The following is a 15,576-nucleotide window of genomic DNA, read 5'->3' on the forward strand; positions in this document are numbered from 1 at the left end:
CCAGGCATAGTCTTCCTATGAGCTCTGACGTGTTTGTTGCTGCAATTTTGGTAGAAGGAATGTGTGCAGAGAATAGAGAACCATGAGATATAGAAGCTGAGGTCACAGGGTATTTTGAATTGGTCATCAACCCTCTTAAAGATCAGGCATACCCTCTTGGGAAGGTCCCAGTTCTTCCCAGTTCTTGGGAAGTCCCAGTTCTTTTCTCAGTCATTTCTTGCTTGAGTTTACTGCTTAGTGGATACTGTAGTTGTAGTCATCTTCCTTCTCCTCGAAACTGTCTCCCATGTTGATGATGTCTTCCATGTTTCAGTTCCTGTCCCACCACCTTGACTCTTCCTTCTTCCTTCCTCTTTTAACTTTGACCACCAGAATATTGGCATGAGTTCAGTATCCATATTTCCAGCCATGGCCTCTGTCCAGAGCACCAGTGTCACATTTCCAACCAGGCGTTTACCCACAGAATTCTGAACAACATCTTGAACTCATCATGTTTGAAACCAAATCCACACTTTTCTTCTCACCTCCTAAATTTCCTGTAGCAATTTAACTAGTTGGTCAGCCAATTATCTCAGCATCAATAGAAAGGCTGACTGGGGCATTACCTTCCCTTCCCACACTTTTCTGTTTGTTTTAATCTAATGAAAATGGCTAATCTAAAGAAAAACTCCTTTCTTGCAGGAGACAAGGAGAAGGCCTTAGGATCTGCCGGGGAAGTCCAGAGCAGCAGTCACTATTATCCGGTTGGAACCCGTGGTCCACTGAGGTGCCTTATGCTACCTTCACTGAGCACCCTATGAAATACACCAGTGAGAAGTTTCTCGAAATCCGCAAGGTAGGAGACGACTTGGGCATCACTCTCCAATTAGCTTTGTTGGTGAAGCTATGTGCTTTTAAACCAGGTATTGTTAAAAAAAAAAAATAAGATACAACCTGGGGTTTATATAGATAAAAACTATAAAAGTTTATAGGACTTTTTCAGTAAACAGTAGAGATGTTTTCTATTTGAAAAAATATATATAGCAATATTTATAGTAACCATACCACTGCTGTTTCCTCTTTGCTAATCTCTGAGCAAAAATTGTAGTGTAATATTGTTTTAAAATTGCAGTAGTATTGTTTGTCTGTGTTTATTGCTTACAGGGTACATAAAATTTTCTGTGTATAATTAAATTCGAATTCTTTTATTCAAAGAAGGAATGTGGAATAGTGTGAAATATGAAGTCAGATATGGCTCGGTGGTCATGTTTAAGTCACTTTTTTTTTCTGGGACTTGGTAGTCTCATCTCTAAAATGGACACAGTGAACAACTGCCCTTCCTCTCAACCTCACTGGGCCATTGTAAGGTTAAATGGGATAAAGCATATATAAATGTTCTGTAAATCGTAAAGCAATTAAGAGTTATTTTTAATGCCTTTAAATTTCATCTCCCCGAGTAAATTTAAAATTCATCAGTGGCAGGGAGGTCCCCTTCTACTATTGTTTCATCTTCCCTAGGGAGACTTAAGCAGTCCTTGGACACTCTGAGTAGTCAGGAAGTGAAACAGCTGGAGCTGTAAATGCAGTGAACGAGCAACCTGTGTACTTTCGACAAAACCAGATGTTCACATAGGAGTGTGCTTACGGCCTAGAAATTCCTGCCTTCTCTGTTCTAAGTTTATCTTTATATACTGTCATTCACTTCAGAATAGCATAACTTTATTTGCTATAAATTCAAAACATGACAGTCTACATCTAAAGTCCTTCTGTGGTTGGATGGCATACATTGCATTTCTTGCCTTATTTTAAACACATTTATTCATACAAGTGAATATGTATATGTACAAACAAATATTTTTAATTGGTAAGTTCCCTATTTTATGAAAAAGGATCTGAGGCAAAATGTATGTGGTTAGAGGCTAGATGGGGCCTCCGTTCCCCCTAACCTGTAGGTGAGGTTGGCTTGAATCCCATTCTGCTCTCAGCAAAGCTCAGTTGTCCTCTCAAGATTTATGCAGATGTCCTCAGGGGCTTCTGGTCTCCAGGTTTGCCTCTGACACCAAGCTCTTGCAGGCACTAAATTAGTTCTTTGTATGGATCGTTTTGCTAGTCTCCCAGTTATACTCCTAGTTCACAATACCTCAACCCAGGCATCAACATCAGCCCCTAGCCTGACTCTTAACCACCCAAAATCAACAATAACAAAAAACCAAAATGAAAACCAGAAAGAACATAACACTGACACAAAGGCATTTATGTGAGAGTAGACTCACTGAAGACTTCTGGGAGATAGAGTGGGAGTTTACATCAGAATAATGCCCCCAAATTCCAATGGAATATCTGTTCTCCTTATTGTTAAAAGACCTTATTAATAATAATGCTCAGATACGTCGCTTCATAATCTCCTCTCCTTTTCTCTCTATCCTGCTCTTGTTCTTCCCCAAACTCCTGTTCTTTTTCTCTTTCTTATTAAAAGTGCAGTCATTTATCTGTTTCTTTTTTTTTAACACTTGTTAATCCAACTGAAAGAACTTAATAATGTATGTTTCCAAAGCTATTTCCTGCCTTTAAAGGAAAACTGGTTCTAATAATTAATTTAATATATATTTTGAAGTAGTAGTAATTCTTTTTATTTTAAGTCAAAAATAAATACCAACTGCCTGGGTTATTACGTCCATCACTTCCTGGGCAAAGTCTTCTCTTATTTCTCATATCTGGTGTGTTTAAGCACTTGTTCTCTCAGTGTCCTTTGCTGGAAGAAATTCAGAGTAAAGGATTAAAAAAGAAATTGTATGAACTACAGAGATATGCCACTGCATTACTCTAATACTTGATAGTGCTTTATTGTTTTTCTGCCATAGAGAAATAAAATTAAATAATTTAAAAGGAAGCTAAAAAATAAAATATCAAAAGGGGAATGGAAAAAACGGGGGAATGGAATAACTGTTCCCCAAATGCCCATGAACACAATTAGCAGACTGGAGCATTAAGTTTTGCCCAAGACTTCCTATCAGCCAAGGCTAAAGGGGAAACTTGATGTTCACATAGCTCTCCTTGGATGGAAGAAAGAGCAACAGGGGTGTGTGTGTGTGTGTGTGTGTGTGTGTGTGTGTGTGTGTGCACATGCATGCATGGGTATGAGCACCATGAGGGGTTGGTTAGTTAGTTTGTTGGTTTCCAGTCAATCAAACTACTTTTTGAATCTGTTAAGTGTATTTTCTTTAAGGCTTTTCTCATTAAATTATTGTTTTAAAGTCTTTATTTCGTTCCTGAAAACAGTCTGGAACTTTTATTTGCCAAGCCATTTCTCAGTTAAAGGCCACCCCGAGTCCCAGCTCCCTAAGAAAACAAGTGATCTCAGTCTGGGATATGAGATGATGACTACTCTGATCCAGTTCTTTGTGTCTTGGTTTCTCTTTTGTTGTTGGTTTTTATGTCACAAAGTTATTTGTGTTCAGGACATTTTCCAAAATGGGCTTTGATTAATATTCAGTTTTATTAGTGTAAAAGTATAAATAAGAAGAACAGTAATTCTGGGGGTATAGAATCTTTTGTATGAATATTTTGACATAATAAGATTTTAAAAGGGTGATATAAACTAGTTTTTTCATTTCCCCTATGAATGAAATAGGAAAAAGTAGAAGAACACGGGGGAAATGCATAACTAAATAAAACACTTGAAGCAATTTAATTCAATTTAGCAAACCTGTTATGGCAGAGGAGAGGGAATCATGTACAGCTGAGATATCCACAGTCAAAAATTTCAAATTATTTACAATCTAATTGAATAACTTATTTTTAGAAGTACTTTTATAAAATTCATTTTTTTGTTTTTACTCAGTCTTTTCTTCTACAGAACCTGGACTCTCCCTATTTAACAAATGTTTTCTGGTACCTAAAATGTGCAGCTATTCTGACTGTTGTTAAGAATACAAACATAAATGAGACAAGATTCTTCCCTTTGTGGAAGGCATTGCTTAATAGAGGACGCAGATAAAAATGCAAAGATTTTTAAATAAGTGCTAAAGAACTGAAACAGAGTTTGGATCAGATGAAGAGAATTGGAGATAGTTGAAGGTACATGGAGTACCTTAGAGACAGACAGTTTAGCTGGAGTTTAATCTTGTATATTTCCCACCATAATTGTATTGGCTCAGATGATAGGTATAAGGACCTAAACTAAGTTAGGAGTGCTAGGAATGGAGAGAAGATGAAGAGATTTTGAGATATTCAGGGTATCAATGGAAGACGGTAACTGGCATGATATGATAGGTGAAGGAGAGGAAGAAGTCAAAGATGACATGGTCTGGTTTGGGTAGGTGATGAGTCCATTAATTTGAATGAGGAAAACTGAAAAAAGAGTAGGTTTAAAGGTTCAGTTGAAGACATGCTGAGTTTGAAAGGTCCATGGAATGTGGGGTTGAGTTGGTTGCCAGGCAGTTAGAAATTTAGGTCTGTCCGAAGCTCAGGAGAGAAAGTTGAGCTGTTTATATAGGTTTCATACCACACAACACCGGGTCGAAGCCGAGTGATGGGGTTGATTGGTCAGAAAAGTACCTGAGGAAGAGGAATTAATGGAAAAAATTGCATTCAAATTCAAATTTATACTATCTGTAAGTCCTTCAGCACTGATATAAAAAAATCACTGTCAAATTTATGAAATACTAGGTCAAAATACATTACTTCTTTTACCCAGCTCACTAACTCTATATCACTTCTACTTCCGGTAAGTGTGATGGTCAAATGGCTTCTTTCCAGACATTCTTGCTTATCTCCAAGTCTTACCAACTGTTTTCAACTTGTGCGTGCACATACTTTGCATTACTCATATAAAACAGTTGTGAAAATAGGAAATAATATTTTTGGTATTGATTTTATATTACAAGACATAAAATGATCTCATCAGTTATGTAATTACACTTTATATTTATTGATTACAATTTGCACGTGTTCATGTAATTCAAGTAACAAAAACCCTTTGAGGGCAGGATGCTATCTCCACTTTAAAAGTGAAGGTACTTAGAGTGACTAAGTGAATTGACTGAGGTATTATAATCATAACTGTATTTCTACACACAATTTGCAAATGCTCAGGGAAATAGTTAAAAACCAGAAAGAACTCTGTGTGTGTGTGTGTGTATGTGTGTGTGTGTGTGTGTTTATTATAGTCTTTGCTATGATATAATATGATATGATACTTTACAACCAAGGTTAATTATTCTCAATTGTTCCATCCACTTTATATTTGCAACTTTTAGCATTATCTTTCCCCTTTTAACCATTTGTAACAGAATCAGTTTTGTTTGCCCAATGGGCAGCAAGCCAAACGCTTAGGTGCCCAGGTTTTCAGCAGAGAAAGGGTTTATTCACAAGGCAGCCAAGCAAGGAGATGGATGAACAGATCTCAAGTCAGCCTCCCCAAAGACAAGGGGCTTGGGATATTTATAGGATAAAGAAACAGGGTGGTCTGAGGCATGGGGAAAGGTGATTGGAGGCAAGAAAACACCGAGGTAATCTGTGTTCTGTGCGGGCGTATCGGATTTACATTCTTCTTCTTAGGGTGCTTATTCAGAAAATGATGGTGTTGGTATAATCTGAGGGTGGAGTTTTTGGCTTTCTGACATCGAAAGGTCTTCCTCTGGACACTTACACAGTGGAACGGTCAGTGGTCTCGACCAGTTTGAACTGGACAAGACTAGCTCCATGTTCCTGAAAAACAACTCAAGCCACCATTTCTCTGGCCACCCATAAGTTAGAGGCGTTATCTATAGGGGGCAGTTAAAGGAATCTTGCTATATATTCTCTAACCTACATGAAGCTTGGAGGGCATGCAATTGGCAGGAACAATTAAAGAGAGCTTAGTCAATGAAGGCAGGTTACAGAATAGTATTTATTAAGCAAGTTTTAGTTGAAGGGATCTAATTGATGACTGCCCTTGGTTTCACATTGTCTTGCTGGATTCTTAGACCGTGTGGAGTCTTGCTGAGAGGAACTAGTGATTGAGCTGTAGAGCTGTAGAATAATAGTGAATGGATCGTGGATGCTCTACAGCTTAATCAAAGTGATTTACAGACCAACCCTTTTTACTTTTGTCTGGCATCTTTCTCCTTATTTTCAAGGGAATTATGAAAGTGAACCAATGTTTTAGCAATCAAATGTAACTTTATATTCTTAACCCCTTGGTTTCCTGCTACATTAATTCAATAAATATTTATTGAATTATTTATATATTTTTATTTTAATTTTTTTTGGCTACGCGGCTTTTGGGATCTTAGTTCCCTGACCAGGGACTGAACCCGTGCCCTGGCAGTGAAAGCACTGAGTCCTAACCACTGGACTGCCAGGGAATTCCCTAACAAATATTTACTGAATACCTACCTGGCATTGAGTACTACGTGCTGAGCAATGCTGTAGATAATTGTTGGGATAGCAAGAAGAATAAAACAGATTTTGCCCCCAGATATTTATAGTGTAGACGAAGAAGGCAAAAAATGTAATTAACAAATTATAATTTAATATGCAAATACTGTTGATAGAAAGATTCAAAGTTTTTATCAGAGCCCAGCAGAGAGAACAGTTAAGTCCAAAAGTTAACAAATGTGATAACATTTGATGTGAAACTCAAGGTAAGAGTGATTTAAGCATCAAAGCAGGTGGTGAAAGACATTTTAAATAAAAGAAACATGATTAGAAGCTGCACATTACAGAAGTGTATAAAATGTTCTTGGACAAAGAGTCGTTCACTTAAGCTAGAGTTTAAAGTGTGTGTGTGTGTGTGTGTGTGCGCGCATGTGCGCGTGTGCACGGGGAGGGTTGGGAAAATGGAATAGGATGAGGATGGAAATTTGTAGGATGAGGATTTGTAGAAACAACCCTTTTGTGTAGGAAAAAAAGCTTTTGCCGCATCTTCCTTTTTCCATCTATATTCCTGAACATACCCACAGTCATGGTGTCTCTATAAAGATAATTCCAAGTAATACGTGCAAGGATGATATAAACATCTGTTTATCTTCTGTTCAGCTGTGTGGCTTCCCAAGGGCTTTCCATTGCTGGGTATTGGATGGACATTTTACTCCAACATGCTTCACTTGCTGCATGGGGTGGCTGAAACCTGTAGCCTGAAGGCTTGGAAAACCTGCTCAGCTAAAGAATGTGGGCCTGCAGGCATGAAACCTGGTCTCTTTACCCAGTGTAAACAGGAAGCAAGTGATGGTTGTAATAAGGAAAACTGAGACTCTGGACAGTGAACTGCTGGCAGACAGCATCTGAAGCAAACCAGGGGCCCAGTCACTCAGCTGGTAAATAATCGCTGTAAAGTCAAGAAGAACATTACACACTCACACACACACACACACACACACACACACACACACACACACACACACGCACACACAGAGCTATACTTTACCCTAACCAGCACACAGACCCTATGTAACCGGAGTTGTTAAAACCTGACCCTCTGTTTTTGAGACTGGAATAAAAGAGAGAGCCAGGGGTGGGTGTATAAAAGCTTTTAGAGAAAAGTATGTGGCTGGTGGCATTCATATCAAATGACACCGCGTTCCTGTCACACAGATTGAGTTCAGGTGCTTGAAATGCTCGAGAGCCAGCTTGGGGACTTGGCCTTTTGTCTGCCTCCTTCAATGCACAGCTTGTCCCTCTGTCTTCACAGCCCCTCCTCTTTTTAAAGGGCTCACAGAAATGACTAGAAATGAAGTGCATCTGACTCGAATGAAATGCCAAGTTCACTGAGTATGAAATAGTGTCAACTTTTTCTTTCCAGCACTTTGATTCTGAGGCCACAGAGAATTCTCATGAAATAAAGCTTATGATGAGGACTCTGGGGAGGCATCCAGTAACCCAAACTGATATATATTGATCTGTGAAAAGGCATTCTGACAATCCAGAGAGTGTTGACCATGGAAATGTTGAGGTGAATTGATGAATTGCACCTTGGACTTGAGGAAATCATAGTTCGGTGATGACAGTGATGATGTAGTTAATGATTTATTGACAATATTCATTACTGGCAATAAGGCTTCCTTTAATGCTTTTGCAATATGACTCCAAATTCCAGCCTTATCTTATTCACCTTCCCCAACCCTTCCTGAAAGACATTAGCATGTGGGCACACACACATAGAGCTTATTACAAACCCTTTGTTTATTAAAGTTAGTTTAATCTATGTAACCAACCTATGAATTTGATGGTATTAATAGCCTTATTTTATAGAAAGGAAACTATAAAATTCAGAGAGGTTAGGTAACTTGCCCAAGGTCACACAGCTAGTGAGGGCCATATCTGCGATGTAAGAGCAGATCTGTTTTATCTTAATACTCATGTTACATCATGCTATATACTTCCTTTAGTTCAGTGGTTCTCAACAGGAGATGATTTTACCCCTGGGGCACATTGGCAATATCTGGGCAACACTATTTGTTGCCGTACCCGGGGTTGTGGTGACACTGGTATCTGGTGGGTAAAGCTAGGGATGCTGCTTAACTTCCTAAAATACAGAGGACATACTCCCCTGCAGCAAAGAATTATTTGGTCCAAAACAGCAATAGTTCCAAGGTAGAGAAATCTTGGATTACTTGTATAGATGGCCAGCCATACTTCTGACTTTAATTCTTAGAAAACTGGATGAAATATTTGAGATGCATACATGAAATGCAACAGAATAAAAAATAATTTTTGCCTTGAGTATTTGGCGGGGCATTATGGAAGAGATAGGATTTGAGCTTGGTTTTGAAAAGTGAGTTTTTTCAAAACTCATTTTTGGTTTTTTAGTTTTTCTTGGTTAAAAAAATGAGCACTATAGATCTTTGTGGATTGAACAGACTGTCAGAGCTAGAGGTTCTTAGGCAAGCTTAGTACAGTGGGTTTTTAAAAAAATTTTTTTAAAGGAAAAGACTTTTAAAAATAAGATCTTACTCAGAACCCAAATACATAAAACCTATAAAAATTGAGCAGCTCTGATCGATGTGACTATAGGGACTGAAGCTTACCTTTTACCTTTTCTTCCATATCTTCTCCCCAGATCCTCAGGTATCTGTTGTTTGAATACTATTAATAATAGCACTTTCTTTCTTTTCAAAAGAATCCTGGTTTGGATGATAAATTATATGGTCACCCAACCTATGAAGAAATCTAGTGTTCTAAGGAACAAGTTATGTAAATTATTGAGTCTGATTTTTTCTCTATCCCTTTTGAAAATAAATTTTCATAATTTATTTAGAGGAACATAAATTTATTTAGAGGAACATAAATTCTTTCCTAAATATTAGGATTTCATTCAAATGCTTCTAGCAATGTACATAACTATAATATAGATATCAAAACCTGGAAATTAAACATTGGTGCAATACTATTAACTAGACTACAGACCTTATTTAAATTTCATCAGTTTTTTGTTTTGTTTTTCCTAATGTCCTCTGTCTGCTCCAGGATCCAATCCAGGATCCCATATTACATTTAATTATTCTGTCTCTTTATTCTGTTTCACAGTCTTTCCTTTATTTTCATAACCTTGGTGATTTTGAAGAATACTGGTCGGTTATTTTGTAGAATGTTCTCATTGTGAGTTTGCCTGATGCTTTCTCATGATTAGATTGAATTGAATTAGATTTTTTGGGGGCACAGATACTGCAGAAATGATGTGTCCTTTCACTACCTCTATTGCAGGCTCACGATGCCTGTATGTCTTATTACCAGTGATGTTAACCTTGATCACTTGTCTAAGATGGGGTATGCTATATTGCTCCTTTGTAAAGTTAGTATTTTTCCCTTTATAATTGATAAATATCTTGGAAGAGGTACTTTGATGCTCAACCCATATTTTTTGAAGTCATGGTTTCTGAGTGGAATTTAATATAGCCTTTGGCATCTAGGGAACTTTTATTATTTTAAAATAGTGCATATCACAGGTTTTTACAAAAGTGCTTTCTGGAGTCTATCATGCATATTAAAGAAATGGCATTCAAAGTCTGAAACTGAAGGGAATAGGACTAAGGAAGCTAAAATCGTTCTTGCTTGTAAGTGATAATATTTATATCTATGAATAGTATGCTTTAAAAATATTTTTGAGCAATGCACTTGGGTCTAATGAGGTTGATATTTACCATCGTTATCATTATTATTATTTTCCCATTTTCAGATGTGTAAACTAAGGCTCAGGGAGATTAAATGATTTTTCCAAAGTCTAATCATCAGTAACAGATAGGGCAAGGGAACATACTTTTTTCCCACTATATGCAGTGATGGAATGGACATGGTTAGATTGCAGTGAGTTCCATATCACTGTATATGTCCATGTAGAGGGGTGTGGCTTCTTGGAGAGGATGAGTGTAGGCAAATTAAACAATAGATGAGTGGCTGGAATCTATAAATCTAAGATCACTTCTGACCTTGATTATTCCATGTTATTAATTTATTCTTCCGATTTTGCTTTTCTCTCCTGGAAACTTAAGAAAGAACACTTCTTTCTGACTTTTTTTTTTCTTTAAGATACTGATGATGTATTTTCTTTTCTTGTTTTTTATAAATTTTATTTATTTATTTTTGGCTGCGTTGGGTCTTTTGTTGCTGCGTGCGGGCTTTCCCCAGTTGCAGCGAGCAGGGGCCACCCTACATTGCAGTGCGTGGGCTTCTCATTGTGGTGGCTTATCTTGTTGTGGAACACAGGCTTTAGACATGCAGGCTTCAGTAGTTGTGGCATGCAGGCTCAGTAGTTGTAGCTCGCAGGCTCTAGAGTGCAGACTCAGTAGTTGTGGCACACGGGCTTAGTTGCTCCGCGGCATGTGGGATCTTCCCGGACCAGGGCTCGAACCCGTGTCCCCTGCATTGGCAGGTGGATTCTTAACCACTGCACCGCTAGGGAAGTCCCCTTTCTGGCTTTCTTATCTAATCAACTAAAGAACTGGTGGAGTTTGCTGTAAGGGACGATGTCCTCCTTTCCAGAATCCCCAGGCTACATGACTATAGTTTGTTTCATTCAATGATACTAATATTTAGATCCATTCTAAGGTCTTAAAGAGGATGCTAGGACTGGGAACTAGTAATAAGAGGTAACTTCTGTCTGTCTTTGTCACTATAGGCTCATGGAAAGCAAGCAAAATCCTACCTGTCTGTTGGATTCTTTAGTCAGTGATATTTAGAAGTGAGTCTGTTTTTTAAATTAAGGTTTGACATTATCTAATTCGGTAAATATTACTTGAACTAAAGTAGAGGGACAAGTACCTTAGTTTATTTTGAAAACCCACAGATACTGAGGCACTCTAGCAAACTCTATGTTGTTTATCATAAAGTCACTATTTTTTTAACTTCTGATATTATCCCAAAACCATAGATTTAAATGCATCTTTTCAAAAGAGCAAACTGAGGCTCGAAAAGTGGAAGGGAATTTACAATGTCACAGAGCAAGTAAATCAGCAGTTTTATTTGCATGGCTTTTCTTTCTTTCTTTTTTTTCCTTATAGGTTAGGTCAAATAGTAGTGATGGACATATTCTAAATTTTAGATTCTTTTCCTTACCAACAGGGAAACTAAACCTCCAATGGAGAAGTGGTTGCCCAAGGGCAATTTGGTATAAAATTAAGAATCCAGGATAAAACCTATATTGAAAATGGGATTATGGGGAAAGACTACATTCTCATTCTTCATTGAATCGTCATTCTGTATCAGTCCCTCAAAGCCAAGATTGGCCTCCTCATGGAGAAAAGGAAAAACAATGATGTCTTTATTGAACATGCTTAATAATTTAGATTGATATTGGAATATACTCTAAAAGTTTTAATTTAGACTTGTAAGCCAGTTGCCTAGGAAACATATTTGGATCTTACTGTGAGCAGGCCCTTATTCCTCATGTTCCTTTTTACCATGGTGCAGAAAGTGGAGTAATTCTGGACAAATCATTTACCTTCTATTAGTCTTGATTTCCAACACGGGAATGATGATACCTTCTTTTACTTACCTGATAGGCTTATACTGGAATGAAATAATGGATATAAAAGAGCTTATTGGAAATACAAAAATATGAGCTTTCCTAATTCATTTCCTTCTTTATATCTCTGTTTGCAGTGCTCCCTGAATTACCCTCCTCTTAACCCAATTCAACTTGATTTTACCAGAAGAAGCAATTTTTTTTTTCACTCATTTAACTTAAAGTTCAGGATAGGCTGATCCAGTAACCCAAATGGCTTTGTGAAGAATTACTCTCTCTCCATGTCTTAGTTCTTTCACTTTTGTTGGTTTCAGTCTCAGTCAGGTTCTCACTGTGTGGCCAAAATGACCATGAATACCTCCGGGCTTGGATGCTATCAGATTCACAGCCACATTGGTCATGTGCCCATACCTGAATCAATCTCCTCGACCAGAGGAATGGATTCCTCTGACTGGTTAGGACTGAGTCATGTGCTAAAGTCAGCTCTGCTTAAGCTATTTGGACTAAATGGAAGAATGTGGTTCTGCAAAGGAAAATCGAGGTACTCTTATTGGAAGAAGAGTCTCAAATGGAGGAAAGGATGCTGGCTAGGAAAGAACAGCTGCTGACAGGCCCTCTCTAACCTCATTTCACCCATTGAAACCCTATTAACCCTTAAAGGATTGTCTCAAGAGTTTCCTTTTGAAGTCATTCCTAATCCTCTAACCACATATGATTTCTCCCTCTTTTGTGTTTCTTTAGCATCATGTGCCTCTTTTTGCTGTTTATTTTTGTGGACTTTGTACGATCATCACAAGTTCATTTTTTATGTTATTATAGTGTCACTTCTGTGAGGGCAGAGACTATATCTCCCTTGTCTTTGAATCTTCAGCAGTACCCGACTGGTGTCTGATCCATAATAGACTATCAGCAAATATTTATTAAACTGACTTCTTAATGTTGTACAAGTTATGAATAATGAAAAATAAACAAGATGTGGTAGCTAATTTTATTATGTACATAATTTATTAACGGATTAATTTATTAAAAGACTAACAGAAGCAATGTTAACAATTCTGAGATACGATTTCTGTTTAAGAAGTAAGAATAACTGCAGCTCCAGGAGAGTGGTCAACCATTGTGAGCACTGGCTGGGGAGGAGGTGTCTCTGGACCTACTCTGCATTCACTAACTCTGTGCCTTCTCCTCTTTAGTTGTCCGGGTTCATGTCTAAGCTTGTTCCAGCTATCCAGAATGCCCACAGGAATTCCACTGGATCTGGAAGAGGAAAGGGATTGATGGTGTTAACTGAACCCGTTTTGATTGAGACCTACACGGGTCTGATGTCATTCATTGGAAACTGCAACAAACTTGGCTATTCCTTTGCCCGGGGGGAGTGTTGGTTTTTGACACTCTTTTTGGGGGATAAGTACATCATCCATAGCTACACCATTACTGAAGATTCTGTTTCAGCCCACCGTATTTTTGGACTGAAACAATTAGTTATTGTTAAATAGTATTACATGATTTTGAAGATTCAGTATCTTAGGGGACTTAAAAGCTTGATTAGACTGATAAATGCACACTTCAGACTTTATATAAGGATAATCAAATTTCTTCAAACCAGAAAATAAATTCTCCTGAGCCCATCAAATAATGTTTGCAAATGAATGACAAATGAACTCCTGATCATAAACTTGGGGAGGACCCTCTGGGTTCTTGTTTCTCTGTCCTCTAAATGTAGGCTTGTTCTGGGTTTTTATTTTCAGCCCTCTGATCCTGATCTTCTCTCTCATTGGGGTCTCAATCTATATTATTTTAGCTACCTTTTTTTATGGGGATGACTTCCAAATCCATATTCTCATCCCTGGTGTTTAAGACTCAGTTTTGCACTTCTGTCTGCTGATCATCTATATCAGTGTTCCAATGGCCACTTACACTCAGCATCTTCAAAATCTCGGATTTCTGTATGGGATTTTAATGGTCCCAGTCATCATCCCTGAAATCCATCAGTTTTGATGTCTTTAAACTTCTTGCCAGATACATTCCATATAGTATCTGTCTTTGTCTGGGCTGCTATAACAAAAATACTACGTACTGGTCGGCTTATAAACAACATAAGTTTATTTCTTACAGTTCTGGAGGCTGCAATTCTGAGATTAGGGTGCCAGCCTGGTCAGGTGAGGGCCCTCTTCTGGGGCTCAGATTTCTTGTTATATCCTTACAGGTAAAGGGGCAAGAGTGTTCTCTCGTGCTTCTTTTATAAGGGCATTCATCTCATTCATGAGGGCTCTGCCCTCATAAGCTAAGGCCCCCTGTTTAATACCATCACAATGGGCTTTAGGATTTAAACATATAAATTTTGGGGGGACATAAACGTTCAGACCATAGAAGTACCACATCTGTATGTGACTTAGATTGTGCCCAATGCCCAGATGTCAAACTTAAGGTTCATTCTTCTTTCAAAACTGTTCATATACTCCTTCTCCTTTCCATTCTCACAGGTATGTTATTAGATCATGTTTTAAATTCTGTTTACCTGGATATTTGTTATAGACTTTTAATTGGTATCCCTGCTCCAAGGCTGACCCTCTTCTAATCCATTTTATACTTGGTTGCCAGACTCCTAAAGCACAATTTGATCATATCATTCCCTGTTCAGGAACTTTCAATGGCTCATTTCCTTTTGCAGGGTTTTTTTTTGTTTGCTCATATGTTTTGTTTTTTTAACAGCAGACCTTTCCTTCTAATGAAATCTGTTTCAGTTGCCCAATATGTAAAACAGATAGAAGTAGGACCACTATGATTGAAATAGAGATGGGAATGCCACTGATCTCCTCTTTTTTGGGTCTCAGAAGTGCCTCTGTGGAATGTCTATGGATCCCACAGGAGTTTAAGAAGAATGTTTCCAAAAATACTCTTCTAGCTCATTCTGTTTCTATTTTCTTTTCTCTCATATTTCCTCTTTGTCGCTCCTTGACTTAGGTCTAATTGTGAAGAACTCAGGAGGTCATCTCTTCTGTTTTCATCTCTAAATTTTTTTCAGTTTTATTGTATTTTTAATTTATTTTGAAAAGAAACTTTTAATGTTGAGCACTGTAAACATTATTATAATTAGCTCTTTGCCTGTCCAAAGAACCAAAGTTGAGACACCTTGGCTGGTATTCAAGTTAAAAATTCCAGCTGTTTTTTGGGGGGTGGGAAGGGGGAAGGGGGTGCTTGTGTGAAGTCTAAAGTCTTTTCTTCAAAATGCTCACTTCCTCGATTTCAACGATTTCCTCTGATATTTCACAAACATCAATTTGATGGAGGCATTCAAAATCCAAACTTTGAATAACCCTCATTTTATTTTGTCTTTATCTTTGTTTACTTCCATTAGTAGTTCTCTCCCTCTCTTTCCACTTCCCAGCACCCACTTTTTTTCCCCTCATGATGGCAAATATTGGTATAGTCCCCAAGGCAGGGAACTTCTCTTCAGACTGTAAAAGGAAATGTTGAAATCCTTAGCCGTCCTGTCAACAGTAGTGGAATGAAAAGTCGTTGGATTGTTTTGGCAGTGGTTCTGAAGCAGGCACAATTGGCAAATTATTATAACACCACTGCCCGAAAATCCCCATTTGCCTCAAGGTAGTGGCGTTTGTTGACAGAAGCCTCCGAAATGTCCAGCACATTCTCTT

The 15,576-nt window shown here is 37.9% G+C and overlaps 1 protein-coding gene across 1 annotated transcript in view; it reads left to right on the forward strand.

Moving 5' to 3' along the window:
- TPRG1 (tumor protein p63 regulated 1) overlaps positions 1-15,576 on the forward strand; it is a 151,979-nt gene that overhangs the window by 106,280 nt on the left and 30,123 nt on the right. The window contains 1 exon segment of the mRNA XM_073804018.1: positions 682-835. Within this exon segment, the coding sequence (XP_073660119.1) occupies positions 682-835 (154 nt within the window).

Source organism: Tursiops truncatus, chromosome 4 (genome assembly GCF_011762595.2).
Source record: "Tursiops truncatus isolate mTurTru1 chromosome 4, mTurTru1.mat.Y, whole genome shotgun sequence".
Taxonomy (NCBI): Eukaryota; Metazoa; Chordata; class Mammalia; order Artiodactyla; family Delphinidae; genus Tursiops; species Tursiops truncatus.